The sequence below is a fragment of the Hakea prostrata genome, chromosome 6 (assembly GCF_041222555.1).
Source record: "Hakea prostrata isolate BN-2017 chromosome 6, UWA_Hpros_2, whole genome shotgun sequence".
Classification (NCBI taxonomy): domain Eukaryota; kingdom Viridiplantae; phylum Streptophyta; class Magnoliopsida; order Proteales; family Proteaceae; genus Hakea; species Hakea prostrata.
Genome location: NC_142605.1, coordinates 27,169,837 through 27,188,607, shown reverse-complemented (window position 1 = coordinate 27,188,607; position 18,771 = coordinate 27,169,837). Strand labels below are relative to the sequence as shown.

The 18,771-nt window shown below is 39.5% G+C and overlaps 1 protein-coding gene and 1 pseudogene across 1 annotated transcript in view; both read left to right on the top strand.

Annotated features, from left to right (window-relative positions):
• The window catches only part of LOC149012981 (wall-associated receptor kinase 2-like), a 37,163-nt gene extending 20,243 nt beyond the window's left edge, over nt 1-16,920 (top strand). The window contains exons 3-4 of the mRNA XM_089159888.1: nt 15,369-16,401; nt 16,578-16,920. Coding sequence (XP_089016014.1) covers nt 15,369-16,372 — 1,004 coding nt within the window. The 3' untranslated portion in view covers nt 16,373-16,401; nt 16,578-16,920. The remainder of the gene's footprint in view (nt 1-15,368; nt 16,402-16,577) is intronic.
• LOC149012982 (uncharacterized protein At5g49945 pseudogene) lies at nt 11,627-12,616 on the top strand (annotated as a pseudogene).
• Nucleotides 16,921-18,771: the final 1,851 nt, after the last annotated feature.

Genomic DNA, 18,771 nt, shown 5'->3' with positions numbered 1-18,771 from the left:
CATTCTTCCCCCCTTAAAATAATTTCGTCCTCGAAATTGGGAGAGTACTAGGCTTCTAAAGAGATGGAGGACATTGCTTTTATCTTGACTTTTCTTCTCCCAAAATCTTTGGAAAACAATGAACAATAAAACTTTTGTAAGAAAACAAGGAATAACTCTAACATGCCTTGAAATCAAATCGAAAGTATGATCATGGCTTCTTGAAGGCTTCACAAGGATCATGGCAAAGATCAATATGAAGATCATAAAACCTTAAGAATGACAGGAGATTGTAGAATAAGACATAGTAAGAGTAGATTGCAGCATCTTCTTCTAAATCTAAATCACAAAGAATAAGACATAGTAAGAGTAGATCAATACAACACAAGAGAGATTATTATCCTTTGATTGAAGAACAGGAGATGCAAAGCTTGAAGTCTTGAAACAATTAGAAGGAATAACAAATCATGAAGATCACACTTGATTTCTCTTTGAAATCATCATGTGGAGAGTTCACAAGGTTATAGGGTGTATGGAGATCCACTCTAGAACAGTAGGGATAGAAGGATTAGTCATGGGAATGACCTAAGATCACCCTCCTATCAAAGGGAATAGAAGGCACAAGAAGAAATAGTAGAGAGGAAAGATCAACTTCGGGGTAAACTTCTACTAAACGAAACTAGGCAACTCATATGATAGAGAATAAATCGAACAATGTATATGGTAGGTATGCATTTGGCACATCAGCAAGGTTAGGATTAGGTGGCATTTCACATGTCTAGCTCCAGCTAGTCCAAGGCAATGTAAGAAGGGCCCATAGGCTGGCCATATGCAATTATCCATCTTTCAAAATGTAGTGTGTTGATCCATGCTTGACTGCTCAAGCTTCTTCTCCCTTCTTTGGAAGTTGGTCACTTCATAGATTTTATATGATCAGGTCCATCCACGAGGAGCCTTCCTTAATGGCCTTTTCCTCGGGCTCTCGAATGCTTGAGGGAGAACATGCACTATGAAGGAGGATATAACACTTGTACCCCTTTTGAGTGGAAGAGTACCCATGTCACATCCGCCTAACCGGTATTGGATCCTCCCGAATACCCAAGGGAGTGATCCATAGTCATAAGATCAAGTTCACACACAATCACATACCAATTCACATAATAACATAATCATGAGTAAACAAATAGTAAATCCAATAATTAATTAATGTTAAGAATCAAGGAATATTCCCAAAGGGTATCAAATTGGGAATAACAATAATATCAAACTGAAAGGAAAGTAATTAAGACTCCTAAGGTTTACATTTCTTTTCTAAACATCTGTTATGTTTCATCATAGTGCTTGTTTTCTAACTCAAAATCCCAGCGTTGAACAAGTTAGTTTTTGTCATTGTTGATGGTGCCAGAAGAGCATTCCAGACCGGCACACAGATCGTACTACTAATCATAGCCAAATCCCAAAGGCACCTCAACAATATCCTCAGGGGCATCTACCTTCGAGGTTGGGTTTCCTTGATACCTGCATAGCCATCTAAAAAGAAATACCATTAGGGATGAGTTCCAAAGAACTCAACAAATAAATCAACAACATATATCCACATATTCAAGGCATGAGACAATGTTTTGATATGCAAGTGCGATGCAATGCAGTGATGCTCCTAAACTCCAACTAATGCAAGTCTCTAACTAGGTAGACATACATTAAGGTGTGCCACCAGCCTCCCTACACAAACCCCAATGGCTCCGACCTAATTAGGTATCATGACCAAGTTATAAGGATATCAGTCCTCTCATTGACCATGGCTGGGGATTAGGGCCACACTCTCTCACCACTACCATTGGCTTGAGAACTGGCACTTTTTAGAGTAACACCTAGCATAATGCATAGTCATCTACTTAATCACATCATTCTAAGTTCAGATACTTCCCTTAGGCACTGACCAACTTGGTTCACTATCCTCCCCTATCTAGGTTCAATGCTTCCTATGGCTTTAACCAACATTGACTACGCCTCCCTTTAACCCTATTAGTCATCCACATATGTTTGGGGCAGGGGAAGTTCTCATGTCCTCAACTAGGTTAGTTACTAGTTTTGAGCACCGATGAACCCAACCCTACCATATGGAACTCCACCAATGAATGGCCAAAATGGTGTGCCTGTGTCTCCTCATGGGTTAGTTATCTGTCTTGGGCACCCACCAACCCAAACACCACTGCCATGGGTTACTCAGCCTCAATACCCCCACCGATAGGGTAACGACATGAAGGGTAATACCTAACCATGTGCAAGTAGACATCCTAGATATGCATCCTAAACTACATGTCCACTCTAAGGTTTTGAGGGCAAAGCTCCAAGCCACAACTCCAGGTAAAGTCCAAAAATAATTTTTTTAACCAATACTCAAGTCATAACTCATCATGATTCAATAAAGCATCACTTTAGCATGATTCTAAATAATTCCAGATTCATTCATGAAAAAAAAAAGACATATAGAACAACATATAACTCATCATGAGCGTTTAATAATAAATCAAGCTTCAAACATTTGCATACATGATTGAATTTCGTCACTTGACAAGTAGATTATAACCTTTCAAAAGTAAAACAAATGACAACCTAACACGTCCAAAATATTCTAAATAATTACTGGTTTATGTTAGAATTACCTTAGAAAGTAATGCATCGAAACATATAATCAAATTCCAAACAGTAGGGGGTTTGGGTGGCCATGGGGGGTTGCCCGAGGAGACTTGTCCAATCGAGCAAGGGATGGGTCGCTTGGGGTGACTGCTTTGTGTGACCCATGTTGGGTGCTTGGATAGCAGCCCAACAAGGTTCCCGTCGGCTTCGTTTTTTAGTTCTTAACAACCTCTGGATGGCTCAAGGTTTCCCAAAACATACCCAAACATGGTTTAACAATATAGACAGATCTACATCTCAAATCCAAACAAGAATTAAACTAATCTTGATCTATGTCTTATCTGAAATCTTCCATTGAATGAAAATTCAGCAATCTAGAGTGATTGGAGAATCACTCGTATTGCTAGATCTAATTAGGGATTAGGTTCCCTAGAATAAATCGATCTTCCCCTCATGGTTTCCTCCATCAATAGTATCAAAAGAGATGCAGTAGAAAAGTTGGAGGAATAACTGACCTTCAATTTTATGGTCAAAAACTCAAATCACTTTTCAGATTAGTTCCGCAACTTCCTCTTTCTTCGAAAAGGCTTCTCTGACATGTAATGGTGTTCTCTAATGGATGGGAATAAAATAATCTTCTTTTGGACAAAAACGGCTTTAAATAGGGATCCACAGAGTCAAAAACCCAAATTTACCCTTTTTCACCCACGGACGTTAGAGGTGGTCTCTTGGGGCAACCCACCCCTAGAAGAGGGGGTTTTCTCAAGTGGTTGCTCTGTGGCACCTGTCATACCACTTAGCACACACACTATAAGAGGGTTACCTGAATTTGGGGACCTTTAGAATGCACCATCTATGAACTCCAAATCCACCCCCAATCCATCACTGTTCATGCCAAATCTTCTTCTAAAACTCAATAAAACACCAAATACTTCATCTCCACCATCCAATTCCATTGGTTCTGGTTTAGATCCAACGGTCTCCACTTGGGTGGCCTACAATTGTCTTATACTCGCATTCTGGGTTTTCGGACCTACAAGATGGGTTTTGGGTGAAGATCTTGGGGAATTTCACAACCCAAGGAAAACACACTGTAAACCTCAAAGATCAAGTTTACCATCAACAGGATGGCTTTGAGCAAAGGCAACAACACACTGAAAAACCTTAGGGGGAACTATAAAGGAAGTGGAAACCAATAGAACCTCAAGGGACAACGTTGTTGTAGGACACGAGATGGCATTCTGTTGATTGCCCAAAAAACAAGAGGGAACATGCATGGTATCAATAACCGAGTAACTTAAAGAAGGTGCCTATTCTTGCATTCAGAGCCCTCCCATTTTGAGGTGGGTTGTCAATGCAATTGGTTTGGTGAATGATGCCATCATTAGCTAAATAGGTTTGGAATTCCCAATTATGTACTCAGTTCCATTATTGGGGCAACGAATTTTCAGGGAAGCCTCAAATTGGGGTGGTTATCATTTTGTGAAAAGTTTGAAAACAAGAAAACACAACCTTTTTTGGTAAAGGAAATATACGCAAATGGCTCTAGTGCAACGATAATAAAAGTGACAAACCATCTATATCTCGAGTGGTTGCTCTATAAACCCCAAAGGTCTTATTTTTTATAATTGTAGTAAATATGTCTAGTTTGCTCTACAAAAATGCAAGCATCACAATGAAAATCATTGAGATTACAATGTTTAACAAAATCAAGAAAAGGTTTAGCTAAATTAGACAAAGCAGGTTGGCCAAGACGATGATGCACTGAAGAAAAGAAAATAAAGCAAGAGAAGAGAAATTGGGAACTACAGTCAACGACAATGGAAAACCATCCAGCAAGTAAAGTGTCACATCCACCCAGCCGGTATCCATAATCCACCCGAAAACCCAAGGGAGTGAGTGATCCACAGCCCAACAGATCAGGTCGGAATAGTCACAAACCATTCCACACAATGGTCCAATCATGAGCAAGAATAAATCAATGTCATATATAATATTAAAGAGGTAAATCAAATAACAAGGATCTCAAAAGATCACAAACTAAATCAGAGTGCGGAAGGAACAAAAGCCTAACGAATCCTATATTAGGTCTTCTCCGAAATCGATCCAGAAGATTCACGGATAAGCCAAAGTGATTGGGAATTCACTCTAGAGTAAAGAGGATAGAAGAATCAAGTTGATATAGTAACTAGAAGCCTTCAACTAGGTCTAGGCAGTAGGAGGAATCAATCATAGAAGTGAATCAGAAATAAGAAGATGAATACTAACCATCAAGAAAGTAATTTGTCTTTCAGAAACTTTGTTAGATGCTCTCCACAGTATCTTTCACCTTCGTGGAGTGTTCTCTGATGAGCTCTAACATCCTATAATGACTTCATGTCATAATGACACTTTTTAGAACGAAAACACATTAAATAGGGCTTCAAAAACGAAAATTCCAATTTTGCCCTTTTGAACTCGGAAACAAGCTAGTCACCTAGGGCGACCAGGCCAATCGACCAGCCCCTGGAACTGTTGTTCCATGAGCATAATCAAGGCCTTGAAAACCCATCCTTTGCCCTAGTTCCTATTCTATAGTATAGAAGGGTCTGACATAATTTCTGGGACCTTATCACGTGTCATCACAGTATACTTGATCCATCTTCCAAGTTTGTTAACGCTAGAGTTAGATCTCCTTCCAAACTCTAACAGAACTCCCAACTCAACATCATCTTCATCTATTTCCATTGGTTTAGACTCCAATCCCGATGTCTCTATCTAGATGTTCCACAGTTGCCTTCTACCCGCACTATGGGTTTTCGGACCTGTAATATGGATTTTCGGGTTAGGATTGTGGGGAATTTCACATCCTCCCCTCCTTAAGAAATTTTATCCTCGAAATTGGAAGTGTGCCTGGGTTTTCAAGAGGTAAGGGTACTTCTCCCTCATCTCGTCTTCCTTTTTCCAAGAAGCTTCTTCAGTAGTCTGGTTCTTCCACTTGATCTTCACCAGCATTATGGTCCTATTCCACAACTGCTTGTCTTTCCTATCCAAGATCTCGACTGGTTCTTCTTTTTAGGAATGGTCTGCACCTAGACCTTTTGGTTCTTGCTAGAGGAGAGTTTAAGGATTTTCAACACATTGACGTAGCATCGACACGTGGAACACATCATGTACACCGGCCAATGACGAGGGTAAAGCCAAACGGTATGCGACGGGTCTAGCCTTTCCACGTGGGCTTCCTAGTTCTACCATCTATAGTTATAGGACATGATTCTACTTACTTCATCTAGTCGAACTGTAGATCTAATAGGTGTACTAATCACTAGACCCTTGGCTAACTTCTTAAATGATAGTGAAAAAATTTCATCACGATTGCCAATGATATGAATTTATGTGATAAACAGGTGTCAAATAAAACGAAGGCAGGAAAAAATGAGGCTACGAATAGCATGCCTGTCACAACATCGTGACTTTGATCTTGCCTAGTCTCGGCAATGCTATATACCTTTCCGAAAGGAGGGGCTTGTACTGGCTCTACCACTATTGTAGTTTGCTGACATGGTTGGTGAGGGCAAATACAAACATGATGTCATGTCTATTGGCAGTAGAAACAAACAGGTTCTTTCTGTCCTCCGGTTGTCCGTGGTGCCGAGGTCTCTTGATTTACTAGCATTGGATTAGCATAAACTAGCATGGCGGCTTGAGTAGCACCAACTAGTCGATTGGCACCACTCTATCCATACTATCCATTCTATGCATTCCAATATCCGTATCTCGTACTCCCAAGCTGAAATGATGGAGTAGGGTATGAAGTCGATCTATTGAACTTCTTATCACCTCTATCAACATAGATAGTGTTCTTGTTCTGCAACAACCGTTGAAGATGGTAATTTTCCCTTTCTGACTCTTCCAAACCAAGGTAAAGAGAGCTCGACAAGGTAGAAAAGTGGCTAATAATTCTAAGGAGGAGTCTTTTACTTTTGGACCCGTGGGGACTGGGGTGAATTAGTCCCATGGGTCTTTATGAGGCTTATTGGGTGGAACTGCCAAGGTTTAGGGAGCTCCAAGGTAGTTCGGGCCCTCGTAATCTCTCTAGTGCTGAGAAACTAGATGTTCTACTTCTTGTTGAAACTAAAAGTTAAGAACAGAGGATGAAAGGGGTTAGAAGAAGGTTGAAGTTTGATAAGGTTTTTACTATTAGTGCAGTGGGGCGACTGGTGGGTTGGCATTGTTATGGAATAATTAAGCTCAAGTTAATATTTTGGAGGTCGATGAACATTTGTTGGATGTGGAGATGCAAGTGGAGGGAAAGCAACTTTTCTTGACCTATGTTTATGGTAACCCAATTAGTGAATGTCAACAAGTATGGGATCAATTAATTCAAATAGGGTGTAACCAAACTAATGCATGGGTTTGCTTTGGGGACTTTAACAACTACTTGGGTTGGTATGAGAAGGTGGGGGTAATGATAATGGGGAAAGATATTCTCAGAGGTTCAAGGACATGGTTTCTTAGTGTGGGTTGATAGATCTTGGCTCCAAAGGTCCATGCTTTATATGGAATAATAGGAGGAAGGGTGCAGCTAATATTAAAATCAAATTGGATACAACTATGGTCAATCATGCTTGGAGGGTAATGTTTGAGAATGCATCTATGTTTATACAGCCTGCTGTGTGCTTGGATCACAATCTATTGCTCATTGATACTGATGGGGGAAGAGTGACAGGTAAACGTCCATTTAGGTTTGAAACAATGTGGATCAAGGAACCCAGATGCAAGGAGGTGGTTCAACAAGCTTGGTCTTCATCAAAAGATAACTTAGAGTCTCGCCCAATAATCAGGAAGGCAGATAACTACAGAAAGGCACTTCAAAAGTGGAATCGAGATGAATTTGGGCATGTCCAGTTAAAATCAAAGAGCTGAAATTTTTGTTGGGGGCAATACAAAGTAAGGGGAAGATGAGGTTAATCAATAAGAGGAAAATGAGGTGAGAAACAAGCTAGAAGAAGAATTATTAAGAGAGGAGATTCTTTGGTGCCAAAAATCAAGGTTTGAGTGGATCTGGTGGGGAGATAGAAATTCCTCCTTCTTTCATGCATCAACCTTACAAAGGCCCCATATCAACCAAATCCTCAAACTTAAGCAAGGTGACAGAACATGGACCTCATCAGAAGAGCAACTTCATACACTATTGTTGAACCACTTCTGTGAAGTAGTAACAACTGCAGGAATTGACCAAAATTCCTTGGACCAAGCCTTAGCTACAATGCAACCACTAGTTCCCATGGAGGTTAATGCTGAATTGGCTCCTTAAAGTCCCTAGGGCCTGATGGCTACCCTCCCCTTTTCTACCAAAAATATTGGAACACTAAAAAGGAGGAGGTGTGTAGATTTGTGCATAATTTTTTCATAGATAGTGTTCTCCCCAGTGATCTCAACAAAACCTACATATGCTTGATTCCAAAAGTGGAGAGCCTAAAATTACTAGAACATTTTCTCCTAATCATCTTTTGCGGAGTTGTGGTCAACATTTTATCAAAGATATTTGCTAAGAGGCTTAAAGTGGTGCTGGCAAGTATCATCTCACCCCAACAGTCTGCTTTTGTTCCTAAACGGTTGATTTCTGATAATATATTTATTGCGCATGAGCTTTATCAATATGTGCGGCATCAAAAGAAAAGTAAGAGAAAGTTTATGGCCTTAAAACTTGATATGAAAAAAGCATACAACCGCTTGGAGTGGCCCTTTATTTGGGTCTCTCTTTTGAGGTTGGGTTTCTCTTCTAGATGGGTGGATATGGTCATGGAGTGCCTTACCTCATTTTCATACACTCTACTGGTGAATGGGGTAGAGAAGGGTTCTTTCATTCTTTCAAGGGGAATTAGGCAAGGTGACCCACTTTCCCCATTTAATTTCATCATATGTTCACAAGTTTTAAGTTTTGCGATTGAGAGGGCTGAATCAGAACGACTCATTAGGGGGATAAGTGTCAAAAACCAAGCCCCTCGTATTTCTCACCTTCTCTTTGCAGATGATTGTTTAATGTTTTTAGAGATGAAATTAGAACATATGTGTGACCTTAAGGACTGTCTAGAGCTGTATTGTCACACAAGTGGGCAAGTGTTCAATTTGAAGAAATCAACCATTACCTTTAGCCCTAATACCCCTATGAGATTTCAGAGGTGGTTCTCAAGAGTTATGAAGATTAAATATGGAGAGAGGCCAGCCAAATATTTGGGCCTTCCCACAAACTTTGGGACCCCTAAGTCCAAGCTCTTTAAGGAAATTGGAGAAAAGGTGTCTAGACCCAAGGGTAGAAGCATATATTACTATCTCAAGCATGCAGGGAAGTACTTATTAAATCAATGGGGTCAACTATGGCAACTTTTGTAGGGTCACACTTTGCTCTTCCTAAGGGGGTCCATGACCAAATCCGAAAAGTTTTGTCTAATTTCTTTTGGGGGTAGTTTTGGGAAGAGAAGAAACTCCATTGGGTGTCTTGGTCAAGGTTATGTAAGTCCAAAAACCGTGGTGGGCTGGGCTTCAAGGACTCTTTTCTGCATAACAAGGCCCTCCTTGCAAAGGTGGCTTGGAGATTGTGGAAGGAGCCACGGCACGGTTTATGAAGGCCGTGTACTATCCCAATACTTTTTTAGAGGCCTGTAAAGGTTCAAGTGCATCATGGGCTTGGCAGAGTATATTGAAAGGAAGGGAGGTATTACAAATGGGCCTTTTGAACACAATTGGGGATTGAGAAAATACTCCAATTTGGGGATGTAACTGGGTCTAGAGTCTTCTCACTTTTCAGATCACATATATGCAGCCAATAAATGCAGATGTGAGTAATGGGTACATGAATTGATTGACCCAATTAATCACTTATGGAAAAGGGATTTACTCACCTGATTATTTACACAACAAGAAAGAAAGGTCATCCTTAAAATCCAGGACACAAAGGGAGGACAAAGTGATGTGCCTATAATCTCTTATGTAACCGCAAGGATTTTGTAGCAAGCTTGGAAGGCTTGTCACCAAGAAGGCACGAACGGGAATTAGTGGAGCCACAAACTTGGAGGTATGTTTGGAGTGCTAAGTGTTTGCCAAAAGTAAAGAAAACTTCATATAGAAGGCCCTAAATGAAGGTTTGGCAACTGGTGAGGGGCTGTATCAAAGAAAGGTGGGGGTGGACGTGGAATGTAGGAGGTGCAGAAAAGGAATGGATACCAGTAATCACATTTTCTTTGAGTGTGATACCAAGTCAATTTGGTTTGGATGCGACTTAGCCTCTGTTCTAGCTCAATGGGAATCATCGTCCTTAGCTGAGGTCCTTAACAACTGGAACAAAGTTAATTTTCCAGATAAGAGAACAAGTAAGACGATGCTAAGCCTACTTCCATATGGGTGCTTGACCCTGTGGTTGGCTCGTAATGATTTGGTCTTTAATGATAAATATTGGAGCCTTGAGAAAATAGTGAATAAAGCTAAGAAAGCCCATATGGAGTTTTGGACTACAATGGAGGATGGAATGATGTCCAATACTGTTACAAATGTGGATCAGTTGGACTATATGCCCATTTGGACAGCCCCAACACAAGGCTTCAAAGTCAACTCAGACTATGCGCATGATAGTTCGGGTGAGAAGGGCGGGGTGAGGGTAATCATCCATGACTCAACCGGTTCAATTTGCGTTGTTGTTTATGATCCATGTCTATACCCTTCAGTATTGTGTGGTAAAGTGATGGCTCTTCGTGAGGGGCTCCTTGCAGCGGTTGAAGCAAATTTTTCCTAGTTGTGCTTTGAATCCGATCGCCAACAGCTGGTTCTCTGGTTAATGCTGATGGTCTTGATGATCTGTTGGAGACTCGACCGATCCTGGAGGATATTAGAGATCTTTCACAGCTCATCCTTGGTTGGTCTTTGTCCTTTTTTTCTAGAGAGGCTAATTATGTAGTCGATGCTCTAGATAGGAAGGCGTTATCTTTGGCAAGTAAGACATCCTGGCCCATTTCCTTGCCTTGGCTTCTTGATCTTTTTAATTAAGTTGTCGACTGTTCCTTGTGTTTCTAACAAAAAAAAAAGTTGTGCTAATTCCATGGCCTCTCAAGCACTAAGTCACTTGTTCTAAGTGTCTTTTGTTTCACCCAAGCAATGAATTATGTTGTCACTCTCCTTGGATACTCTTAATTCCTATACATGGCCGCCTCACAGGCGTCGTCCAAGAGATCCACATTGTCTCCTAATCCCTCCTCATTTGCAACCTCGTCAAACTCTTGAACTAGAGTGATTTGTGAGCACCTTGATTGAGGCAAAGGTTTTTGACCCATATGTAAGTTTGAAGGGCTTCTCTCTTGTCAATATCTGAGCTGTAATGCCTTGCATCTTATTATATTATTATTTTAACTCTGTGCTGAAATTTTTGGATACCCAAGATTATTAAACTAGTACTGATGGTTGGACCATGGCTCAAGAGGATTTATTAGATGGTTTAACTGAAGGTTTCTAAATTGACAATATAAAATAAAATTCGATTCATAAGTTGTAATTGGGCCAGAAGGCGTTCACATACGGTGGAGTTAGACAAAAATCGAAAATGGAAAAATGATCAACGTAATTATCTAGACCCGAAGGTGCCAACAATTGGATCTTAAGTAGGTCCTATACAAAGAATTGAGGTGGTCTCACAAATCATTAATTAGGACCCAAATAATAATTTAATAAAGGGAAATTTTCAATGCCACTCCTCAAGTCACTCAATTTTTTAGTGAGCCCCCTTATTATTAACACTGTTAGCCTCAATTGGTTCCTTTTTATATGTTTCCAATACTACTATATTTTGTTTAAAAGTGTAAAATGTATATTATATATTGTATATAATATACATAAATAAAAAGAAATAATGGTGGAAAGAGATGAGGTTGACAGTCTTACCATCCACTGCCCATCGGATTTTTATCACCTCCAGTCCTAACACCCTCATGTTTCCTCCAGCTGACCAGATGATGAACAACTGTCTTATTCTAATCCTATGGTTGACAAATTTACAATCCTTAACCATTTTATCTCTAAATATCTTCTCTCGTTTGCCTTTTCCCTCTTCTACTCCGGCAACCCCTGCCAACGTACACAGGGAGATGCCCTTGAGGAAAAACCTTCCAACATCTCCCAAATTTCTTATCTACCCTTCCGTTCACCGGTTCCTCCTCCGCCAGTCACTAAATCTGACTTCGAAACTCAGCACGGTCCTCCACAGTCCTCCGCCACACCTTCACCCTCAGCCTCCTCCGATCCCTCACCCAAATCCTTCGATTACTGGGACGATGACTAATTTGAAGGCCTTCCTGTCGCCGAACCCTCGCGAACGTCGGAAGAAACTACGACCCCATCTTCCCCGGTGGAGGATTCCAAACCGTCGCTGACGCCGCCAAAACCTCGATCTTACATCATCGAGATCTTCTGCGTCAGTTTCTTGACCTGTTTTGCAATCAATTATTCCACCGGTAAGCAAGAAAATGAGAACATCGATTTGGCTTGGGCGGCCAAGTTTGCCACCAAGGATTCCATTTTTTATAAGAACTTCAGTTTATTAGGGATTGGTGATGGTACGGATACGCCATTGTTGTTGAAAGAAGGGCTGAATGTATTTAAGTTTTACGCGAGCGGGAGGAGGTACTGTCAGGGTATGTTGGCCACCATGGAGCTTAAGAATCGGCATGATTTGATTTCGAGAATTTATAACTTGATTGTGCCTTCTAAGGATGAGATTATTTTTGAGGTTTATATGAATGACGATGCCATGGATCATGTGGTTTTTGCACTTGCTAAGAAGAAGGCTGCTAAAGTGATGCAGAAAGTGGTTAGGGATCTTCAGAGGTATGTGAATTTGGTTTCTCCACTGAGTAATCGGAAATGGGTTGCAGAGGATTTAGCTGGCATCTGGCCTTGGATCCCAGATATCGACATGGATGAGCTTCAGTTCACATTTCACAGCAAAAAGATGGAAAATGAAATGAAATAGGTTGCCAGAGCAGAAGAGGGAAAAAGCAGAGAGAGCCAGAGAGGAGAGAGACGATATTTAGGGATGAAATGTTTAAGTGTTGTAAAATTGTCAACCATAGGATTAGAATAAGACAGGTGTTCATCATCTAACGGTCGACTGAAGGAAACATGAGGGTGTCAAGACTGTAGGTGATAAAAATCCCCGCCCATCACCTCCCTGCTCTCCACGTAGAGAGGTGAGGTGGTGAGGCTAGCGAAAAGAAATTTAAAAAGAAAAAATGAAGGGAGAGGAGAGAGAAATTGGAAAGCGGAAAAGAAAGGAATGAGAGAGAGAGAGAGAGAGAGAGAGAGAGAGAGAGAGAGAGAGAGAGAGAGAAAACTCGTTAGTGGAAACTCATGAAATTCCCTAGCTTTTCCAATTAGGCCACCATTTTCTCTCTTTAATGTTCTATTTTGAGTTTTTACTTTTATGCTAGACAACGAAGAATGACCGGAAGAATGAAGAATCTAGCTGAAGCCACGTTTGAGTTAATTGATCTTTAGATGAAAATGAAATTGACGGGTTATGCCTATCTTTGTCAACCTAAATATCAATTGTGCTGTTTGGTTCAAGTATTTAGCAAAGAAGTTTAAGGACACCTATTAATCTAGTCATACTCTTAATTTAATTGGAGTGATTAAAAAGAAATTGCTCGAATTAGAAAACCCTAGCTTGTACAACCCTAATTTTGTATCTAAAATTTAAGGATTTGCATATGTTTGGGCTTAATAATGTCATATGAGTGAAAGCCCTAAAATTTGGAGTATGAAATCCCAAATTTTGGATTGAGTACAAGATTTGAGTGTACAGTTCAACAGAATCATTCATACACACAGAACCTGCACTCAATGTTGGTAAGGTTTATTTAGCCCGATTAACCGGATTGTCTTACTGAATTATGAAATCAAATGTAGTTGAGGCTTAGAAGGTTGTACAAATAGAAGCCCTAAATGTTGGATTGAAAACTGGGCTAGGTACAAAATCTAGCTAACAAGTGTAGGATCCTAGCGTATGGTTCAATTGAATCGATAAGTCACAGTGACCCTACACTTTTGCCTAATGAAATGATGATACCTTATTAGATGACTGAGGTTCATTAAAATGAAGCGTAGCAGGATAGGAATTAAAGTCAGATGATAGAAGATCTGAAAATCCTACCTTAAAGCAAAGAATGTACATTGGAAGGAATGGTCCTGAGTGTAAGATACAGTGACATTGTTCAATCGTTGTGTAGGTATTGATCGGATTGTGAAAAGTCCTCCAAGAACAAAGAATATGCCCTTGAATAATAGAAAATCACTTTGATTTTAAAAAGAGGATATTTGGATTGGAAAGACAGGTGAGTATTATTCGTACGCTGCTTCATTATTGGCAGATGGGAACTCAAATCGAAGAGTTGCAGTTTATCAGGTATCATTTCAAGCTCTACAACATGAGTGCTGTCGTGCTGTTGGAGAAGTTGCTTGACCCGTCCACATGCTGTGTCCATCTTTTGGTGGTCCGGAGATTGTCTACCACCATGTTAGTTGTCAGCTGGGAGGTTGTTTTGACCACCAAGTCTGCATGGCTTGCTCCTTGATTGTCGTTCGCCCCTTGAACTCCATCTGATGCTCACTAAGTTCCGTCGCCCAAGCCACCATTCAGCATGCTAGATTGGGCCGATGCAAGATCATCTTCGAAGGGGGAAGTTCATGAACACCACAACCAAGTAAGCTTGAAAGTAGGGATGTAGTTTCTGAGCTACTTTCACCAAGGCTAAAGCATGCTTCTCTAGCTCGGGATATCTAGTGTTGGTGTCTAGTAACACATGGCTGACAGAGTAAACCAGGTGTTGTGCTGACCCTTCTTCGTTCACAAGGATAAGGCCTTATAACCGAGGTTGAGGTTGCCGCATATAGGAGTAGTTAAACAATGGCAAAGGTTGGACAAGTAAGGGGTGACCCCAGCTTTCTTTGTGGGTCCTTGAGTACCTCTAGACATTCCATTGTCCAAACAAAGCTCTTGGTCGAGGTTCATTAAAGCTCATAAAAATGGCAAGATCTATCTCTGAACTGACTCAATGAGCAATTCAAGGCTGCAAGCCAACCTATTATACATTGTGTATCTCTTACGGTCTCTGGTGGCCGGTTCCATCTCTGTCAGTGCCTTTCTTTTTATACTTGAGGCCTCATTGGAAGACCATAAAGCCTAGAAAATTTTCCAAGAAGACCCTAAACGCACACTTCTCCATAATAGAGCTTAATTTGGTAGAAGGCATGGAATTGTTTCACCACATGAGGAAAGAACAAAGAAGCTAGGGTAGAAATTATAGGAGATAATGCAGTTAGTTCCTAATCTAGATTTTAAGACTGACCGTTGGATATTATGTAGCCAGGTGCCACAATCCTAATACCTACTTGGAGGGAATTACGCAAACCGAATTGCAGAGGATGAAAATACCTTTAGATAGACTTAAAAGGGTTTAAGATTTCACATTCCATGAGTTAAAATGATACGCTTTGTTCTTCGAAATTCTTCTAGGAATCACTTCTAACAAAACCGGACTAACTCGCATCTTATAATTTTCATTTTAGTCGAAACAATAATCAAAGCCAAGACTTTGAGCTCACGCATTGAATAACTTACCAATTTTTCCCAACTTTGTTATTGCAAGGGGCAGCAGCCCTAATGTTAAAGAAATGTGTTTGAAATAATAAAAATTTAAAATGTACATTGAATCTGGTGTTTTCAGGTATCAGTGCAAGCTTCCTTGTTCTACCTATCCTTATGTGGTTTTTGTATTGGGCAAAAATGAAAAGAGAACGCATGATACTTTTCCAACAAAATGGAGGGAAACTATTGATGCATCGATTGGAATCACATAAAGAGGCCAGAGTAGATTTCAAATTTATCACCATAAACCAGGTAAAGAAGGCAACTGAAAATTTCCTTGAAGTCTTACCTGTCCAAGGAGGTTTTGGTTCATTTTTTAAAGGAACTTTATCAGATGGCAAGTCAGTAATGGTTAAGAGATATCCACTGAACAAAAACCAGATGAATGACCAGATCATACAGTTTGTAAGTGAGGTTGATATTCTCTCTCGAATCAATCACAAACATGTGGTCAAACTCTTGGGTTGTTGCCTGGACACAAAGATTCCAATGCTAGTTTATGAGCATTGCTCTCCAGAGGAGAACCTGCTTCTGAATATGCAACATCTTTCATGGGATGATCGCTTGAGAATTGCAGCACAGACGGCCGACGCACTGGACTATTTGCATTCAGATTCAGTACCTGTCTTTCATGGGAAATTCGTATCTTCTGATATATTACTACAAGAAGAGAAGAAGAATGATGGGTCTTCAGAATTGGTTTCTAAAGTCTGTGATTTTAAAGCTGCGAGATTGGCTCCTCTGTATCAAACTCTAGGAGGTGAATCTGGTCATAAAAGTGATGAACTTGAAGCCATCGAGAAATGTGATGTTTATTGTTTTGGTGTTGTTCTAGTGGAGCTTCTGACTGGGGAAAAGAAAGATACACCCGTATTCATATCCAACCTAGTGAAACTAATGGAAGAAGGTACGGATCTCTCTACTATTCTGGATCAGAAGATAGCGAAGGATGCAAAGGAAGAACAACTACAGGTAGTTGGTAAGCTTGTACTGGAGTGCCTTCAGGATAGAAGCGAAGATAGGCCGGCAATGAATAAAGTTAAAAAGGAGCTTGAACCTTTCTTATCTGCAAGTAATCCATGACAAGATCTACTACAGCTTGAAATTATCTGGTAAATATCGTCTGAAGGCTGGATCGAATGAATGGGTCAACAAAGCTAGGTGTTGTGGTTTATTTATTTAATTCTATAGGCTGGGTAGCTCGGTAGTCTCAAAATGCAAAGTAGATGAGCAAAATGGGAGATTCCAGGATTTCAAATTTTGTCTTAATGAGTTTATTTTTTTTCAGGTTTGAAGAAAGGAGGATACTTCTCTGCTGAACATGTTCAAAACGGTTGCAGTAATGGATTGTTGAAACCTTCTATTGATTTATCCGTTTCAAGGCATGTTGTTCTGTTGGATGCTGAAGCAGTTGTAGATCCTTTTCTTTTCTCTTTGGAGTGTTCCTTCGTTAGTGTGTGTGGTTTGTGTGTGTGTGTTTTTTCTAAGCTGAGCTCCTTGACATGTTCTTAATGTGTGGACTGGGATATTAGGGTTTTCTATGCTAATCGGTTTCTTTTACAATCTGTCTTTGTTTTATAATGTGGATGTCAATGTTTGAGACTTATTCACAATTGAAATCGTTGGAAGACTCACCGAGCTTTGTTTCTATTGGGAGGTTGACAGGGGTTGAGGGATTGAATTTGTGGCCCTTTTTCGTCTTCCTTTAATCAAATTTACAGGATTGCACAACCATTTCAAAAGATATTATAGATCGCTGCAACTTTTTCTTATTTTAGAAGTTCAGATTTTTCCGGCTGAGTGCCGTGTTTCCTTCTTTGAGAATCCAGCCGGCTGACTGCCGTGGTGTCACTCCCACCTCTCTATGGCCATGACGCCAGTGAAAACTCAGGCAACGGCAAAACCCAAACCTTTACTATTACCCCCACCGCTTCCTATACCCGTTACATCTGCCTCCTCCCACCTCTCTATGTACCTGCTGAAGGGCCTTGGATGGTGGCTAATAAGTCGGTAGTCTTGGAGGAAAGGAAGAATGATCAAGCGAGAAGCTTCTCTCACTTGCAACTTCTGGGTTCAAATACATGGCCTTCTATTAGATTTTTATTAAAATTTATATTAAGTTTCAAAATTGTTGTAAATAATATTGATTGTGAATATCCATCACCCCCAAATAGACAATACTTCCAATTGAAAATCTCAACCACCTCGGCATGCAATCTTGGTGATTCACATTCTCATCTTAGTTGAATATCACAGTGATCTCAACACACAATGTTGGCAGTCAATATTTTCATTGTATGCACTTTCTATCGTAGACGACAATCTATCATTCCATATAAAGATCATCTTATTGTGTGTGAGAATCATATGTTGTATTTCTTTGTAGACTCTGATACTACCATATCAGAGAAAATGCTAGTTTTATTATAAGTATGTAATGACTAACTCAATAGAAGAGTTGAACTGATCTTGTCTTTCTTATTTGTATTCAATATTTCTTTATTTTATAACACGTTATCAATACGATTTCACTCGAAGTAATTGTGAACGACTCTGCTCAAAGTATTGTGTTTTGAGGAGAAAGACAACAGACTGTGTATCATTATGTTTTCTATTCTAAAGTGAAAAGAATGATCAACCTCCTCGCGTGTTTTTATAAACAATGGAGTTTACCTTCTCCATCTTAAAATGTAAATGCATCATGATAAAAAAATGTATGTATTTTATTGAATATAAGAATCAAATAATATATTAGGTTGCCTTAACAATTGTGATTTGTCATTAACCAATCTAAACATAATGGTTTTATTTATTGTATATAGTGGTTGTTAGTTTTGCACCACAAATATTGTTAAATGCACCTGAAGTTCCAAGATTTAAAACTGTAAATGAATACAGTTCTACAGATGCACATGAAGCAGTTCTGCTATTTTTGAAATTAATTCTCTATTGAATTATATGGAGAAAATATTATTGATATAATATGCCAGCAAATTTTCAAGCTTCAGATTTGTTGTTATAATAGCAATATTGTAAAAAGAGTTTTAAGAAATACTCTGAAATATATCATGCATATTTGTGGCTGAATAAAATAATGGACTATTAATGAAAAGTCATGAAGCTCGTCTTATTAGTACTGTTTCATTCCTTGAAATGACTGTAGCAGTTCATGATATGCCTAAAAGAAGGCAAAATTATAATTATGGTCATGATTGTAGAAGTGAAAAAGGCAAAAAATAGAAATATTACCATTTTTATGATGAAAATAAATAAGAGAATAATAAGGATTCTCAATATAATTCTTCAAGGAATAAAAATAATATATATCATCGATATGGTATGAAATGTTATTAGGCACGTATCTGTCATACTTCACAATATTTTATTAAGTTTTGTCAAGCTTCAATTAAAGGAATAAAGATAATGTGGAGATGAATATGACTTTTCAAAGTAATGACACTGAAACAAATTTTACCCATAAC